This window comes from Mandrillus leucophaeus, unplaced genomic scaffold (genome assembly GCF_000951045.1).
Source record: "Mandrillus leucophaeus isolate KB7577 unplaced genomic scaffold, Mleu.le_1.0 Scaffold20, whole genome shotgun sequence".
Classification (NCBI taxonomy): domain Eukaryota; kingdom Metazoa; phylum Chordata; class Mammalia; order Primates; family Cercopithecidae; genus Mandrillus; species Mandrillus leucophaeus.
Genome location: NW_012102032.1, coordinates 3,682,864 through 3,697,830, shown reverse-complemented (window position 1 = coordinate 3,697,830; position 14,967 = coordinate 3,682,864). Strand labels below are relative to the sequence as shown.

The following is a 14,967-nucleotide window of genomic DNA, read 5'->3' as shown; positions in this document are numbered from 1 at the left end:
TCTAGTTGGAACACTCACTTTATTGTTGACTGAGTGAAATTTATCAGTGCTTAAGGTACTGAAATACTGAGGTACTAGTCAGGAACCTTGTTAGTTGACTAGTTGTGTCAGACCCTAATGGCTAATTCACAGGAAGATTTTATTATACCTCTTGCCATTTTGCCCAAGTCATTAATGACAGCTTTAGTTGATAGATACAAGGCATGTAAGGATAGCAGGAGATCCAGCTCCTTGGTCTGCTGTATTCATATATAAAAATGTTTGGAAAGCTGAATAAGGCATTTCATTAATTAAGCCTTAAAACAACTGAAACCAAATCTATGCCAAGGTTCCTGCTTGACATGTGTTCCTCAAAAGATATTATCTCAACATATATAAAGCTAAGAAAGCCATATTTAGGGGAAAATATCATCTACACAGTATATTAGCTCTTCAACATGACAGAGAAAAAGCAAAGTTCCTTCATTTGGAAATTGGGTCTCCTCTTCACATACTCTGACAAAATATTATATAGTCTGGCCAAAAGATACAGGTGTCTTGATAATTTGCTCTTTTAAACCTTGCTAATAAAGATAAATAAATGCCCATCACATAGACATTATCTAGTCTAATCAGATGGACCACACAGGTCGCTTTTCAGAATCTACTTTAATATCTAAACAGAGTCACTGCAGATCAACACAGAGCTCACCCTTTTCCAGAAAAGTAGATCTCTGTAATATTTCTAGGGTTTGACATCATTGGGAAGGCACAGTGCAGTATAAGAAATGAACTGTCACATCCACAGTGGCTAGCATAGTACTATGTCATATCACCAAGTGCCTTTTTAATTAGTTTCATATTCCTAGGCTTTCCTTTTGTTTCTGCAGTGCTTAATAGGAGAACTGAAGCAGAATCCAATAAGAAAGTTCTGGTCAATCGAAAGACTTTAAATCAGAAAGTTTCTTGCTGTCACTGGGTAAGAAAGTAAGGGATCAACCACAGAAACTGGACATCCAAGACATCCTTCTCTCCTAAAACAAAGTCCCACAATCCTACTGCACAAATCTAGAATCCTATAACAGGGATAAGAAAAAAAATGTTACCATCTATCCCACTATCCAAAATTCTCTCAGAAGCTTAAACTAGATCGAAACCATTTTTTAAAAATCAGAGGCATAGCTTCTGCTAAATGACTACTAATCAGTTTTTCCCCACATTTGCACACAATACCTTATATAGATGAGAATTTATACTTATTGAATGTAAAAATCTAAAATAAGAAAATAGTGTATTAAATCTCTTAATGTTTTTGTTCACACATTGTACATTTTCCCTTCAAAATAAAAATACTACACATGCATCCTTTATCCTTCTATCCTGCAATAATAAAAATATAAAACTTTAAAACCTTTCAATCTATCAGCATTTATAAATACAATTATATAAAACAAGTTAAATTCTTTAAAGACATTTAAGTAAGTGATATATTAATAAAACCTTTTTACCATTTATGATAATATATCATTAAAATGAAAGAAAGATACGAAAATAGAAGAATGCTTCCATTAATATAAAAGAATCAGGGAGTGTTAAGTGTGATAGATGGTCCAAGTCCGGATGCCTTGCTCTTAAAACAGAATGCTAGGTTAGGAAGTAAGAGAATTTCCTGGTTAATCACTTAGAAAATTAGCTCTTCTCCAGAGTTTCTTCCCTGGAATTCCTGATGCATTTAGACCTGTGATGTTGGTGACCTCACATGCCTTTGTTTCTCACACGATCTCCTCTAAAAGGATCACACTGTGACTTGAATCAGAGAGACTGAATTCCCCACTAAAGTTGTGCTGACTACAGTTTGAGTGGCAAGACGACAAATCAGCACACACACAGATTATTCTCTAGTACCATAGATGGAGCAGTTTTTAGATGCTCCTTAACTATAACAGAAGGTCAGAACTTTTCATTTAAAAGGGATCTGGGCAGCCAAAAAACATGGCTGCTAGATGTTCGGTAGTTTGTCAAGGCAGATAATCTGAACTGAACCGCTGTAGTACATAGCAAATTCCCAATTCTCAATTAACAAAATTCTCAATTAACGAAACAAAAAATACTTTTTTTCCTTAACAGAACTGAAAAAATCCCAACAGTTTGTCACGTGCAAGGCTAGTCTGCCTCCAGCTACAGCTAGTGCACAATGTCACATTTGTCATCCATGCCTCACTCTTTTAATTCTTCCTCCTTTGGAAAGTGCTCCTGCTTGCAGGCCACGTCCACCAGCAGATGAAGATCTAGAAAGAAAGGATTGTTTACTCCCTCTTAGCCTCTCTGTAGAGTTCTATAGACAAGTTTTCAGAAAAGCAGAACAAGCTGTCTATGTCTCACCTGTAGAACTGGCTCTAAAATTATATAGTCCCATCGGATTCTCAATTTTGGGGTATTCCTATAACTCTAAAGCATACTGATGCAGCCTAGTTGTTAACCCAAAGAGACCAACAAATTTTAGTACCTCTCCTTTTCAGCAGTATGGCCAAGACTCTTTTGATCTCAGTTGCCTCTTTTTTTTTTTTTGACGGAGTTTTGCTCTTGTTGTCTAGGCTGGAGTATGGTGGCACAATCTCAGCTCACTGCAACCTCTGCCTCCTGGGTTCAAGTGATTATCCTGCCTCAGCCTCCCAAGTAGCTAGGATTATAGGCATACACTACCACGCATGGCTAATTTTTATATTTTTAGTAGAGACAGAGTTTCGCCATGTTGGCCAGGCTGGTCTCGAACTCCTGACCTCAGGACCCACCCACCTTGGCCTCCCAAAGTGCTGGGATTACAGGTGTGAGCCATGGTGCCTGGCCTTCAATTGCCTTTTATTATAAGTGAAAAAGTAAGGAAAAGTGTCAAAGGGATCAAAGTGAATATACACATACAAATAAAAATTCATTTTCTTCATGCTGTAAGAGTAGGTGGGTCAGTTGTGGGAACATAAAAGGCAATGCCTCAGGAAAAACAATGTTAAAATAAGTAATCACCATTTTTCCAAAGTTGATTGACTCTGTAAAATTCCCACTTATTGACTAACACAGCTGAATTCTTATAAAAACACCTAGCTCAACTGTCCATAAAAAAGAAAGCATATCCTCACACAGTGGTTCATTAAGAATGAAAGAAGTAAAAATGCAAATTAGGTATTAGGTTCTGTAATACAAAAAAGCTAAGATCATGTGTAGAAGTTGAGCTAAAACGTCTATCAGAGGAACACAGGCAGCAATAAAAGGAGCTTAACGTGGCTTCTAGCTTCAACCTAATGAGCTTACAATTTCTACAGTAACATGACCAGGGAGATTTTTTTTTTTTTTTTGAGACAGAGTCTCGCACTGTCACCCGGGTTGGAGTGCAGTGGCGCGATCTCAGCTGACAGCAACCTCCACCTCCTGGGTTCAGGCGATTCTCCTGCCTCAGCCTCCCGAGTAGCTGGGATGACAGGCGCACACCACCATACCTGGCTAATTTTTTGTATTTTTAGTAGAGACGGGGTTTCACTATGTTGGTCAGGCTGGTCTCAAACTCCTGATCTCGTGATCTGCCTGCCTTGGCCTCCCAAAGTGCTAGGATTACAGGCGTGAGCCACTGTGCCCAGCCCAGGGAGCATTTTTAGGTTGGTTTTGAAGCTTGCAACTTTGCCTTAGCTTTTGTGAGTTAAAGTACACAGCACAAACCCTTTATTTCATTCTCAACATACAAAGACTTTTGTCACTACATTTTTGGAACACAGCCTCTACAGGATTGATCCACAGCCCGAGCAGGATAGCTAATTCAAATAAAATGGAATTCTGTTACTACTTGGTAGGAAATCTAGAAAGTATTTTAAATAGTACCTAATTTTTGCCATATTTTGTAAAAGATAGACTAGTCACCAGGGGCAGGTGCTTACTCATCTGGTGAACTACAATCTAGCCATATAGAGCAAGTAATTTAGCCACATAAGCATTTTGTGGAAGGAGAGTTTATCAGTTTATCACTTAAAATGAGTTTCTCATACATCCATGATCATAGTAGCATAATCAGCAGTATTTTTCACAATAGGCAAAAGGGAGAAGAAATCAACAGATGAATGGATAAACAAAATGTGGTATACACATATAATGGAATGTTATTTAGCCTTAAAAAGGAATCAAGCGGGGCTAGGAGTGGTGGCTCACGCCTGTAATCCCAGCACTTGGGAGGCCGAGGTGGGCAGATCACAAGGTCAGGAGATTGAGACCATCCTGGCTAATACAGTGAAATCCCGTCTCTACTAAAAATACAAAAAATTAGCCGGGTATGGTGGCACGTGCCTGTAGTCCCAGACACCCAGGAGGCTGAGGCAGGAGAATCGCTTGAACCCGGGAGGTGGAGGTTGCAGTGAGCCGAGATGGCGCCACTGCACTCCAGCCCTGTCTCTTATACACATCTAGATGTGTATAAGAGACAGGCTCACGCCTGTAATCCCAGCATTTTGGGAGGCTGAGGCAGATGGATCACCTGAGGTCAGGAGTTCAAGACCAGCCTGACCAACATGGTGAAACCCTGTCTCTACTAAAAATACAAAATTAGCTGGGTATAGTGGCACATGCCTGTAATCCCAGCTACTCAGGAGGCTGAGGCAGGAGAATTGAAGAATCGCTTGAATCTGGGAGGTGGAGGTTGCAGTGAGACGAGATTGCACCATTACACTCCAGACTGGGCAACAAGAGTGAAACTCCACCCCCAAAACAAAAAGTTACAATGAGCCAGGTATGGTGATGCACACCTGTAGTCCTAGCTACTTAGGAGGCTGAAGCAGGAGAATTACTTGAGCCCAGGAATTTGAGACTGCAGTGTCCTATGATTGCATCTGTGAATAGCCACTGCACTCCAGCCTGGGCAACATAGTAAGACCCCATCTCAAAAAAAAAAAAAGGTTAAAATGGTAACTTTTATGTTATGCACATTTTACCACAAAATGGCTTCTCTGAAGTTTAAATAATAATGATAATAATGATAACAGTAATACATTTACATAACATCTCTTTTTCAGGTAGCTAAATGCATTGTGTTAAGGTCATCTAATTAATCCTGGGTAGTGAGTAGATAACTAGGAGGAAGAGCCTCTAAGCCATTTGGCCAATTAGTAAAGCCAATGGTTTCCAAACCTTGCTGCATATTGGAATTACCTGGGACTTTTTAAAAAATACTGATGCTTGGGGCCCCCCACCCTCAGACATTTTAATTTAATTGGTGTGGAATGCAACCCAGGCATCAGGATTTTTGAAAGCTGACCAAAAAGAATAACACCTAACTATGATCATTTTCTAAACCTATAGAGACATACCAGCTCCCTAAAGGACAGGCCATATGATGGTAGAAAACACTAAAATAAGATTTGGAATATGAATAGACCCAGTTGTAACCCTACTTTGAAAGCAGAGTAGGAATTGTTGATAAGGACAAAGGAAATGACTGTTAAAGCAACTACAGATCTCAAATGGGGAGGCAGACTGAAGAACAGTAGCAACAAACCCACTGAATTTTAATGATTGGGCATTAAAATATCGTTTGGCACACAGCTTCTAATAACAAGCATCTAAACATAATTTTATTAAAGCAAGCTTCCTTCATTAAGAAAGTTGCCAATCAAGGAGCTAAGGAGTACAGAAATCAATAAAAATACAAAAAGACATAGACTAGCCTGGTGTTGCTAGAGGTTTACAAGACTTCACTCAAAAGATAAACTTGCACACTGATCAGAGAAGATAAGTATTTGGGAATCACAGGCTTGAGAGGTGAAAGGCCCCAGAGACAAGAGCATTGCATCTACTTGTTTGGGAATGATCATTCCTACCAAGAGCATCCTCTAAGGTTTTGGGGCTATTACCTTAATGAAATCTCATCTATAATCCAATAGCTATAAAATGGGAAGTTTTTTCTTCAGGAATGAAGTGAACTTTGCTCTTAAACTTTCAGTTTCCTTTGACTGTAAAACTAAACATACTATCAGAATATAAGAGCATAGTTTCCACAATAAGATTAATATTTGGGTACATGTGGTTTAGGGTAATACCATTTGTAGAAATCAGAAGAACATGATTCAGTCTAATATTCTTTACCTCTTGGTATTTTTTATTTAAAAGGTATTTCCTTAAGTCAGCATGTACTCAAAAGACCTACACAAAGCATGCCAGTGGCTGGAATGAACAACCTCCTCCTAACAAAATACACATCACTGAAATCACTACAGTTTGGACACCTAATCAATTCGAAGTCTATTATTAAAAAAAAAATGTTGGCCAGGTGCGGTGGCTCACGCCTATAATCCTAGCACTTTGGGAGGCTGAGGTGGGTGAACTGCTTGCATCCAGGAGTTTGAGACCAGCCTAGGCAACATGGTGAAACCCTGTCTCTACAAAATAAATAAATAAATAAATAAATAAATAAATAAATAAATAAATATGCCAAGTGTGGTGGCATGTGCCTATAGTCCCCGCTACTCAGGAGGCTGAGGAGGGAGGATAGCTTGAGCCCAGGCAGTCAGGGCTGCAATGAGCTGATCACACGACTGCACTCAGACTAGGCAACAGAGTGAGATACTATCTCAAAATAAAGTAAAATAAAAAAAAAACAAATGTCAAATAAAGCTTCAAGTGTGAGATGTCCCTTCTTACACAGGTTAAAGAAAATTTTAATTTAGTTTTTAAATTTTTATAATTTAGTTACAGAAGGGCACTGATAAGTTCTGGAATGTAAGATGTCCCTGTTCAATGTGATATTGAGCAACATAATGATATTCCAATAGTTAATGTTAGAATTACAGTATTTCAGAATTTGGGGCCAAAGAAGTCTTTAGAGGAGGATTTCATGAAATTCTCTTACATTCATCATAAATAATGTATGTTGAGAGCTGGAACATTATTGATGGGAGATACTCTTAATGATAATGACAGATGACATTTAAATGATATTTTAGGAATTTTGTATCTGGTTCCTATCATTAATATTTTAACCTTGGAATTTAGTATCTATCAAGATAGAAAACATTTGGTCATCTATGAGAACTAAACTGAATGCTATTCCATTTTGAGCTCTCCCAACAAGCGGTACTTCCTTACTCTCTTAAGGGCTTCTCTGCCCATCAATGATCAGGGCTGCAAAAATATCAGAAGCTAAGAACAAGAAACAAGAACATCTAATACAGGGTTGGCAAAGTTTTTCCTATAAAGAGCCAGATTATAAATATTTTAGGCTTTATGACCCATATGGTCCCTATGCAATTGCTCAACTCTGCTATTGTAGCATGACAGCAGTCATAGACAACAGATAAATGCATGGGTGTGACTGTGTGTTCCAATAAAACCTTATGGACACTGAAATCTGAATTTCATATAATTTTCATGTATCATGAAATATTCTTTGGATTTTTTTCCTCCAACAATTAAAAAATGTAAAAACCATGCTTAGCATGTAGGCCATATAAAAACTGTCAGCAAACCAGATTTGATCCACAGGACTTAGTTTACTAACTCCTCTTCTAATAGCACACACTATGGGTATAATCAAGATAAATTTAAGGAAAACAGGAAAAAGATTTCATCAAGTTGAATATTGTTATTATGGTTCTCAAAACAATATATTTTCTCCAAAGAAGATATAAAAATGGCCAACGAGCACAAGAAAAGATTAGTCATCAGGGAAATGCAAATCAAAACCACAATGAAGGCCAGACGTGGTGGCTCACCCCTGTAATCCCAGCACTTTGGGAGGCCAAGGCGGGCAGATCACAAGGCCAGGAGATCAAGACCATCCTGGCTAACATGATGAAACCCCGTCTCTACTGAAAATACAAAAAATTAGCTGGGCATGGTGGCGGGCGCCTGTAGTCCCAGCTACTCGGGAGGCTGAGGCAGGAGAATGGTGTGAACCAGGGAGGCGGAGCTTGCAGTGAGCCCAGATTGCGCCACTGCACTCCAGCCTGGGTGACAGAGCGAGACTCCGTCTCAAAAAAAAAAAAAAAAACCACAATGAAGTACCACCTCACACCACAAGGATGGCTCTAATAACAATGTTTTAAAAAGGAAAATATCAAGTGTTGGCGAGGATGTAGAGAAACTAGAACCCTTGTGCGTTGCTGGCAGAAATGTAAAACAGTTCAGCCATTATGGAAAATAGTTTAACAGTTCCTCAAAAAGTTAAACATGGAATTACCATGTGACCTGACAATTCCACTCCTAGGTATACACCCCGAAGAACTGAAAACAGGTACTCAAACAAATACTTGTACATGCATGTTCATAGCACTATTCACAATAGGTGAAATATAGAAACAGCCCAAACGTCCATCGGCAAATAAATGGATAAACAAATTGTGGCATATACATATAACATTATTCAGTCATAATAAGAAATGAAGTACTGACTTATATGCTATAATGTGGATGAACCTTAAAAAACATGCTAAGTAAAATAAGCTAGACACAAATGTCACACACATATTGCATTATTTCATTTATATAAAATATTAAGAATAAGTAAATCCATAGAGACAGAAAACAGATTGGTAGTTGCCAGGGGCTGGGGAAAGGTGGGAATATGGAACAACTGTTTAATGGTTATGGGGTTTTCTTTTGGGGTGCTGAAAATGTTTTGGAACTAAATAGAGGTGGAGGTTGTACATCATTATGAATATACTATATGCCACTTAATTGTTCACTTTAAAATGTTTAATTTATAGCAGGGCATGGTGGCCCATGCCTGTAGTCCCAGATGCTCAGGAGGCTGAGGCAGGAGGATTGCTTGACCCCAGGAGGCAGAGGTTGCAGCGAGCCAAGATCATACCACTGCACCCCAGCTTGGGCAACGGAGCAACGTCCTGTCTAAAAAAATAAAAACTAAGAAATTAAATGTTTGTCCAGGCATGGTGGCTCACACCTGTAATCCCAGCACTTTGGGAAGGCCGAAGTGGGTGGATCACCTGAGGTCAGGAGTTTGAGACCAGCCTGGTCAACATGGTGAAACCTGATCTCTACTAAAAATACAAAATCAGCCGGGCATGGTGGCAGGCAGCTGTAATCCCAGCTGCTTAGAAGGCTGAGGCAGGAGACTCACTTGAGCCCGGGAGGCGGAGGGCAGTGAGCCGAGATCGCACCACTGCACTCCAGCCTGGGCAACAAAGCAAGACTCTGTCAGAAAAAAAAAAAAAAATTAAATGTTTAATTCTATGTTAATTTCACCTTACAAAAAAAAAAAAAAAAAAGGTATATTTTCCTGTTAATTTGAAATGACCAGACAAAAAGAAGGGGAAAGCCGGATACGGCTGTAAAGCACAAAATTCATAGTTATGGTTGACTTTGTCAACCTCATTGGATTAAGAAATACCTAGAAATCTGGTAGAGCATTATCTTTGTTTTTTTTTCACTGTTTTTGTTTTGTTTTGTTTTTTGAGACGGAGTCTCACTCACTCTGTCTCTCAGGCTGGAGTGCAGTGGCATGATCTTGGCTCGCTGCAATCTCTGCCTCCCAGGTTCAAGCAATTCTCCTGCCTCAGCCTCCCGAGTAGCTGGGATTATAGGCGCCCACCACCATGCCTAGCTCATTGTTATATTTTTATGTTGGCCAGGCTGGTCTCGAACTCCTGACCTCAGATTATCTGTCCACCTCAGCCTCCCAAAGTACTAGGATTACAGGTGTGAGCCACTGTACCTGGCCTGGGAAAGCATTATCTTTGGATATGTCTCTGTGTTTCTAGAGGAGATGAGCATGTGAGTCTGAGTGGACTAGGTGGGGAAGATCTGCTCTCAACATGGGTAGACACCACCATCCAGTCAGCCAGGGCCCAGAGAGAACAAAAACAGAGAAAAGGCAAGTGTGTGCTGCAGCTGGGGTACACTCTTCCTCTCCTGTCCTTGCACATCAAAACTCTAGACTCCCTAGCCTTTGTACTCTGGGACTTACACCAGGAGTCCCCTGGGCTCTCAGGCTCTAGTCTTGGACAAGTCACACCATTGGTTTCCCTGGTTCTGAGGCCTTTACACTTGGACTGAGCTACACTACCAGGGTCTCTGGCTTACAGACAGCTTGTGTGGGACTTCTCAGCCTCCATAACAGTATACGCCAATTTCTCTAATAAATCCCCTCTCATATGTCTATATTCAGTCATGAGTCACTTAACAATGGGGATATGTTCTGAAAAATGTGTCATCAGGTTATTTTGTCACTGCACAAATATCATATTGTATATTTACATAAACCTAGATGGTATAGCCTACTACATACTGATATGGTTTGGCTGTCCCCAACCCAAATCCCATCTTGAATTCCCACATGTTGTTGGAGGAACCTGGTGGGAGGTAATTGAATCATGGGCTGAGGTTTTCCCGTGCTGTTCTCATGACAGTGAATAGTCTCATGAGATCTGATGGTTTTATAAGGGGGAGTTTCCCTGCAGAAGCTCTCTTCTCTTGTCTGTTGCCATGTGAAATGTGCCTTTCACCTTCCACCATGATTGTGAGGCCTCCCAGTCATGTGGAACTATAAGTCCATTAAACCTCTTTCTTTTGTAAATTGCCCAGTCTCGGGTATGTCTTTATCACCAGTGTGAAAACGGACTTATACACATACCAAGGCTATGTGGCATAGCCTATTGCTCTTAGGATACAAACCAGTACAGCAAGTTACTATACTGAACACTGTAGGCAACTGTAACACAATGGTGAGTATTTATGTATCTAAACATAGAAAAGGTACGGTAAAACTACAGTGTTACAATCTTATGGGACCACTGTTCCATATATATGGTCCGTTACTGACTGAAATGTCATTATGCCGGGCTTGACCATATATATCCTATTGGTTCTATGTCTCTGGAAGACCCTGACTAATACACATACCAAAACATATCTTAGTTTTCAGTATCAGAGCATGGTAATGAGATATGGAATGGTATCTTTTGTAAAACATACACAATTCTTGTTTCCAGCAGAAGAGACCTGTAGAGGACACCCCTTGTGTAACCATATTGAACCTAGCACAGTACCAAGCCCAAGGCAGGTATTCAATAAGTGCTTGTTAAAAGAAACCTGAGGGTGGTTTGACTCCCCATATATTCAAACCTTACCTCTTAGTGGTTAACTAAAAGACTGCTCATAGAGATAAAACACAGACATAGACACAGACACAGAAAGTAGAATGGTGGCTACCAGCATTCAGGGGACAGAGGAAATGGAGACTTACTGTTTAATGGGTACAGAGTTTCAGTTCTGCAAGAAGAAAAGAGTTCTGGAGAGAGAGAGTGATGATGGTAGCAGTGGCATTAACTGAATTGTACATTTTAAAATGGTTAAGATGGTAAATTTTATGAGTATTTATCACAATTTTTTAAAAGACTGCATTTTTCCATAAATTTTTTAAAAGTACATTAGTAAGATAAGAATGTATATGGAGAAAAAAAGCAACTCATTCATTTATTTATCCAACAAGGAGTGCCACAGGTAATATTCTAGGTTCTGGGGATACAACAATGAACAAAACAAAGTCCTTGCCCTCAGAGAACTAACCTTCTAGAGAGAGTAGGGGTGGGAATTATAGAAAAATAGCAAGTAGTAACAAGCACTGCAGAAGAAAAACAAAGAAGAATAAAGGGACTGAAGGAAGGCAGGACATGGGGAACAGGATGCCATTTCAGATGGCACGGTCAGGAAGATTTCTATGATGAGCTGGCATCTGAGCAGAGGACTGAATGAAATGAAGGAACACGCCATGTGAAATATGGGTGAAAAACATTTCTGGCAGAGAGAATACCAAGTATAAAGGCTGGAGAATTCTTGGTATACTCAAACAATAGTGAAGAAACTGCTGGGGCTGGACTAGATGAGGGAGATGGAAGGTAGTAGGAGATGAAGTCAGAACAGTTGCCAGGTACCAAATCATTCAGCATCTTGAAGACCACAGTAAGGATTTTCAGATTTTCTTCTACATATATATAGAAAACTATTAAAGAAATTTAGGCAAGAAAAATAATTACTGACTTAAAAGGATCACTCTGGCAGAAAAAGACTGTAGGGGCCAAGAGTAGAAGCAGAAAAACCTTAAGAAGCTATGCAGTCATCCAGGCAAGAGAAAGTAGTAGCTTGGACTATGGTAACACCAAGTAAAGGAGGTGAGAAATGGTCAGATTCTGGATGTGCATCTACAGTGAGCAGATAAGATTTGCTGATGGACTGGACATGTGAGAGAAGGGAGTCAAGGGAGACTCCAAGAGCTGTGGCGGACCAGATGACTAGAAGTACCATTCATTCATTCATTCATCTGAGACAAGGTCTTGCTCTGTTGCCCAGGCTGGAGTGTGGTGGCACAATCACAGCTCACTGCAACCTCTGCCTCCTGGGCTCAAGCGATTCTCCCACCTCAGCCTTCCAAGTAGCTGGTACCACAAGCACGTGCCACCACACATGTTTTTTGTAGAGTTGGGGTTTCACCATGTTGGCCAGACTAGTCTTGCTTAAGCCCAAGTGACCTGCCCGCCTTGGCCTCCTAAAGTGCTGGGATTACAGGTGTGAGCCACCATGCCTGGCCAATACTATTTATTTATAAGTAAATAAGTAAAATTGGGGAAAAGGTAGAATATATTAAGCTTGGGACACTTACAGGACATCCAAAGACGTAGTGTAGGCAGTAGGGTATGCAAGTGAGGGTCAGAGAAGATTGAGACTTTAGATACAGGTTTTGGAGACACCACTACAAAGATGATAATAAAAGCATGAGACTGGTTGAGATTACCTAGGAATTGAACCGAGAGAGAGAAAGAATTGAGCTCTGAGGTTCATAAATATTTAGAAATCAGGAAAGTTGAAGAGCATTCAGTAAAAGAAACTACAGAGTTGGCCAGTGAAAACTAGGAAAGGGAGATGTTCCATAAGCCAGAAGAAAGCATTTCAGGAAGGTTGAAATAATCTGTTCAAACGGTGCTAAGGTCAAGTAAAACAGGGACTGATAATTGGCTACTGGATTTGGCAATGTGGCAGTCATTGGAAACCTTGACAAATGCAGTTTCAGTTGAGCAGAAGAAAGAAAAATCTGCTTGGAGTAGTTGAGGTAAGTATATGCTTCCAAGGAGCTTTGCTCTAAGGAAAGCAGAAAAAGCACAGGAATAGCTACCTGGAAATATGAAGGAAAGGTCAAAGGAAATTTTTTTTTCTTTTTCTTTTTCTTTTTTTTTGAGACGGAGCTTCGCTCTTGTTGCCCAGGCTGGAGTGCAGTGGCACGTTCTTGGCTCACTGCAACCTCTGCCTCCTGGGTTCAAGTGATTCTCCTGCCTCAGCCTCCCAAGTAGCTGGGATTACAGGTGCATACCACCACACCTGGTTAATTTTGTATTTTTAGTAGAGATAGGGTTACACCATGTTGGCCAGGCTGGTCAAAACTCCTGACCTCAGGTGTTCCACCCGCCTCAGCCTCCCAAAGTGCTGGGATTACAGGCGTGAGCCACCGCGCCTGGCCCAAAGGGATATTTTAAACACAGACCCTATGATGACATGTTTGCTTGCTGATGGGAATTATCTAACATAAAAGATAAAATGTTAGGCCAGGCGTGGTGGCTTATGCCTGTAAACCCAGCAATTTGGGAGAAGATCAAGGTGATCCTGGCCAACACGGTGAAACCCTCTCTCTATTAAAAATACAAAAATTAGCTGGGCATGGCAGCACGTGCCTGTAATCCCAGCTACTTGGGAGGCCGAGGCAGAAGAATCGCTTGAACCTGGGAGGCGGAGGTTGCAGTGAGCTGAGATCGTGCCACTGAACTCCAGCCTGGCAACAGAGCTAGACTCTGTCTCAAAAAAAAAAAAGAAAAGAAAAGAAAAGAAAAGATAAAATGTGGCCAGGCACGGTGGCTCACTCCTATAATCCCAGCACTTTGGAGGCCAAGGCAGGAGGATCACTTGAGACCAAGAAATCAAGACAACCTGGGCAACATGGCAAGACCCTGTCTCTATAAAAATTTTAAAAATTTAGCTGGGCCTGGTGGCATGAGCCTGTGGTCCCAGTTACTCAGGAGGCTGAGGTAGGAGGATTGCTTGAGCCAGGAAGTCAAGGCTGTAGTGAGCTGTATTCACAGCACTAGACTCCAGCCTGGATGACAGAGGAAGACCCTGTCTCAGGGGGAAAGCAAAAACAAAGATACAATGTGATTACTGAAGAGTAAGAGCGATAGCAGTAGGCCCTAAGTCTGTGAGTACACAAAAGGGGACAGGATTCTGTATACAAATGAAAGGACTGGCCCTTTTCCATTATAACAGGAGGAAAGGGAGAGTGTAGGGTTACAACTGGAAGTAGACTGATAGATATGTTGGTGGGAAGATATGAAATCTTTATTCTATTTTCTCAGTAAGATACAAACAGGGTCACAGCCATGAATGAAGAGAGAGGAGAAGTACTGGAAATGGAGCAGAGAGGACAGGATATAATAGAGTGGCTTTGGAGAATGGGGAATATATTGACTAGAAAAATATTATAGGACTACTGCAACACTGAGAGCCTATGTGAATTTAAAGTGAGACTAAGGCCGGGTGCAGTAGCTCATGCCTGTAATCCCAGCACTTTGGGAGGCCAAGGTGGGTGGATCACCTGAGGTCAGGAGTTCAAGACCAACCTGGCCAACATGACAAGACCCCATCTCTACTAAAAATACAAAAATTAATTGTGTGTGGTGGCTCATGCCTGTAGTCCCAGCTACTTGGGAGGCTGAAGCACGAGAGTCGCTTGAACCCAGGAGGGGGAGGTTGCAGTGAGCCGAGATCACACCACTGCACTCCAGCCTGGGCAACAAAGCAAGACTCTGTCAGAAAAAAAAAAAAAAATTAAATGTTTAATTCTATGTTAATTTCACCTTACAAAAAAAAAAAAAAAAAAAAAGGTATATTTTCCTGTTAATTTGAAATGACCAGACAAAAAGAAGGGGAAAGCCGGATACGGCTGTAAAGCACAAAATT

The 14,967-nt window shown here is 40.7% G+C and overlaps 1 protein-coding gene across 1 annotated transcript in view; it reads right to left on the bottom strand.

Annotated features, from left to right (window-relative positions):
- HSF5 (heat shock transcription factor family member 5) overlaps positions 1-14,967 on the bottom strand; it is a 65,343-nt gene continuing 50,376 nt past the window's right edge. The window contains exon 6 of the mRNA XM_011979259.1: positions 1-2,267. Within this exon, the coding sequence (XP_011834649.1) occupies positions 2,197-2,267 (71 nt within the window). The 3' untranslated portion in view covers positions 1-2,196. The remainder of the gene's footprint in view (positions 2,268-14,967) is intronic.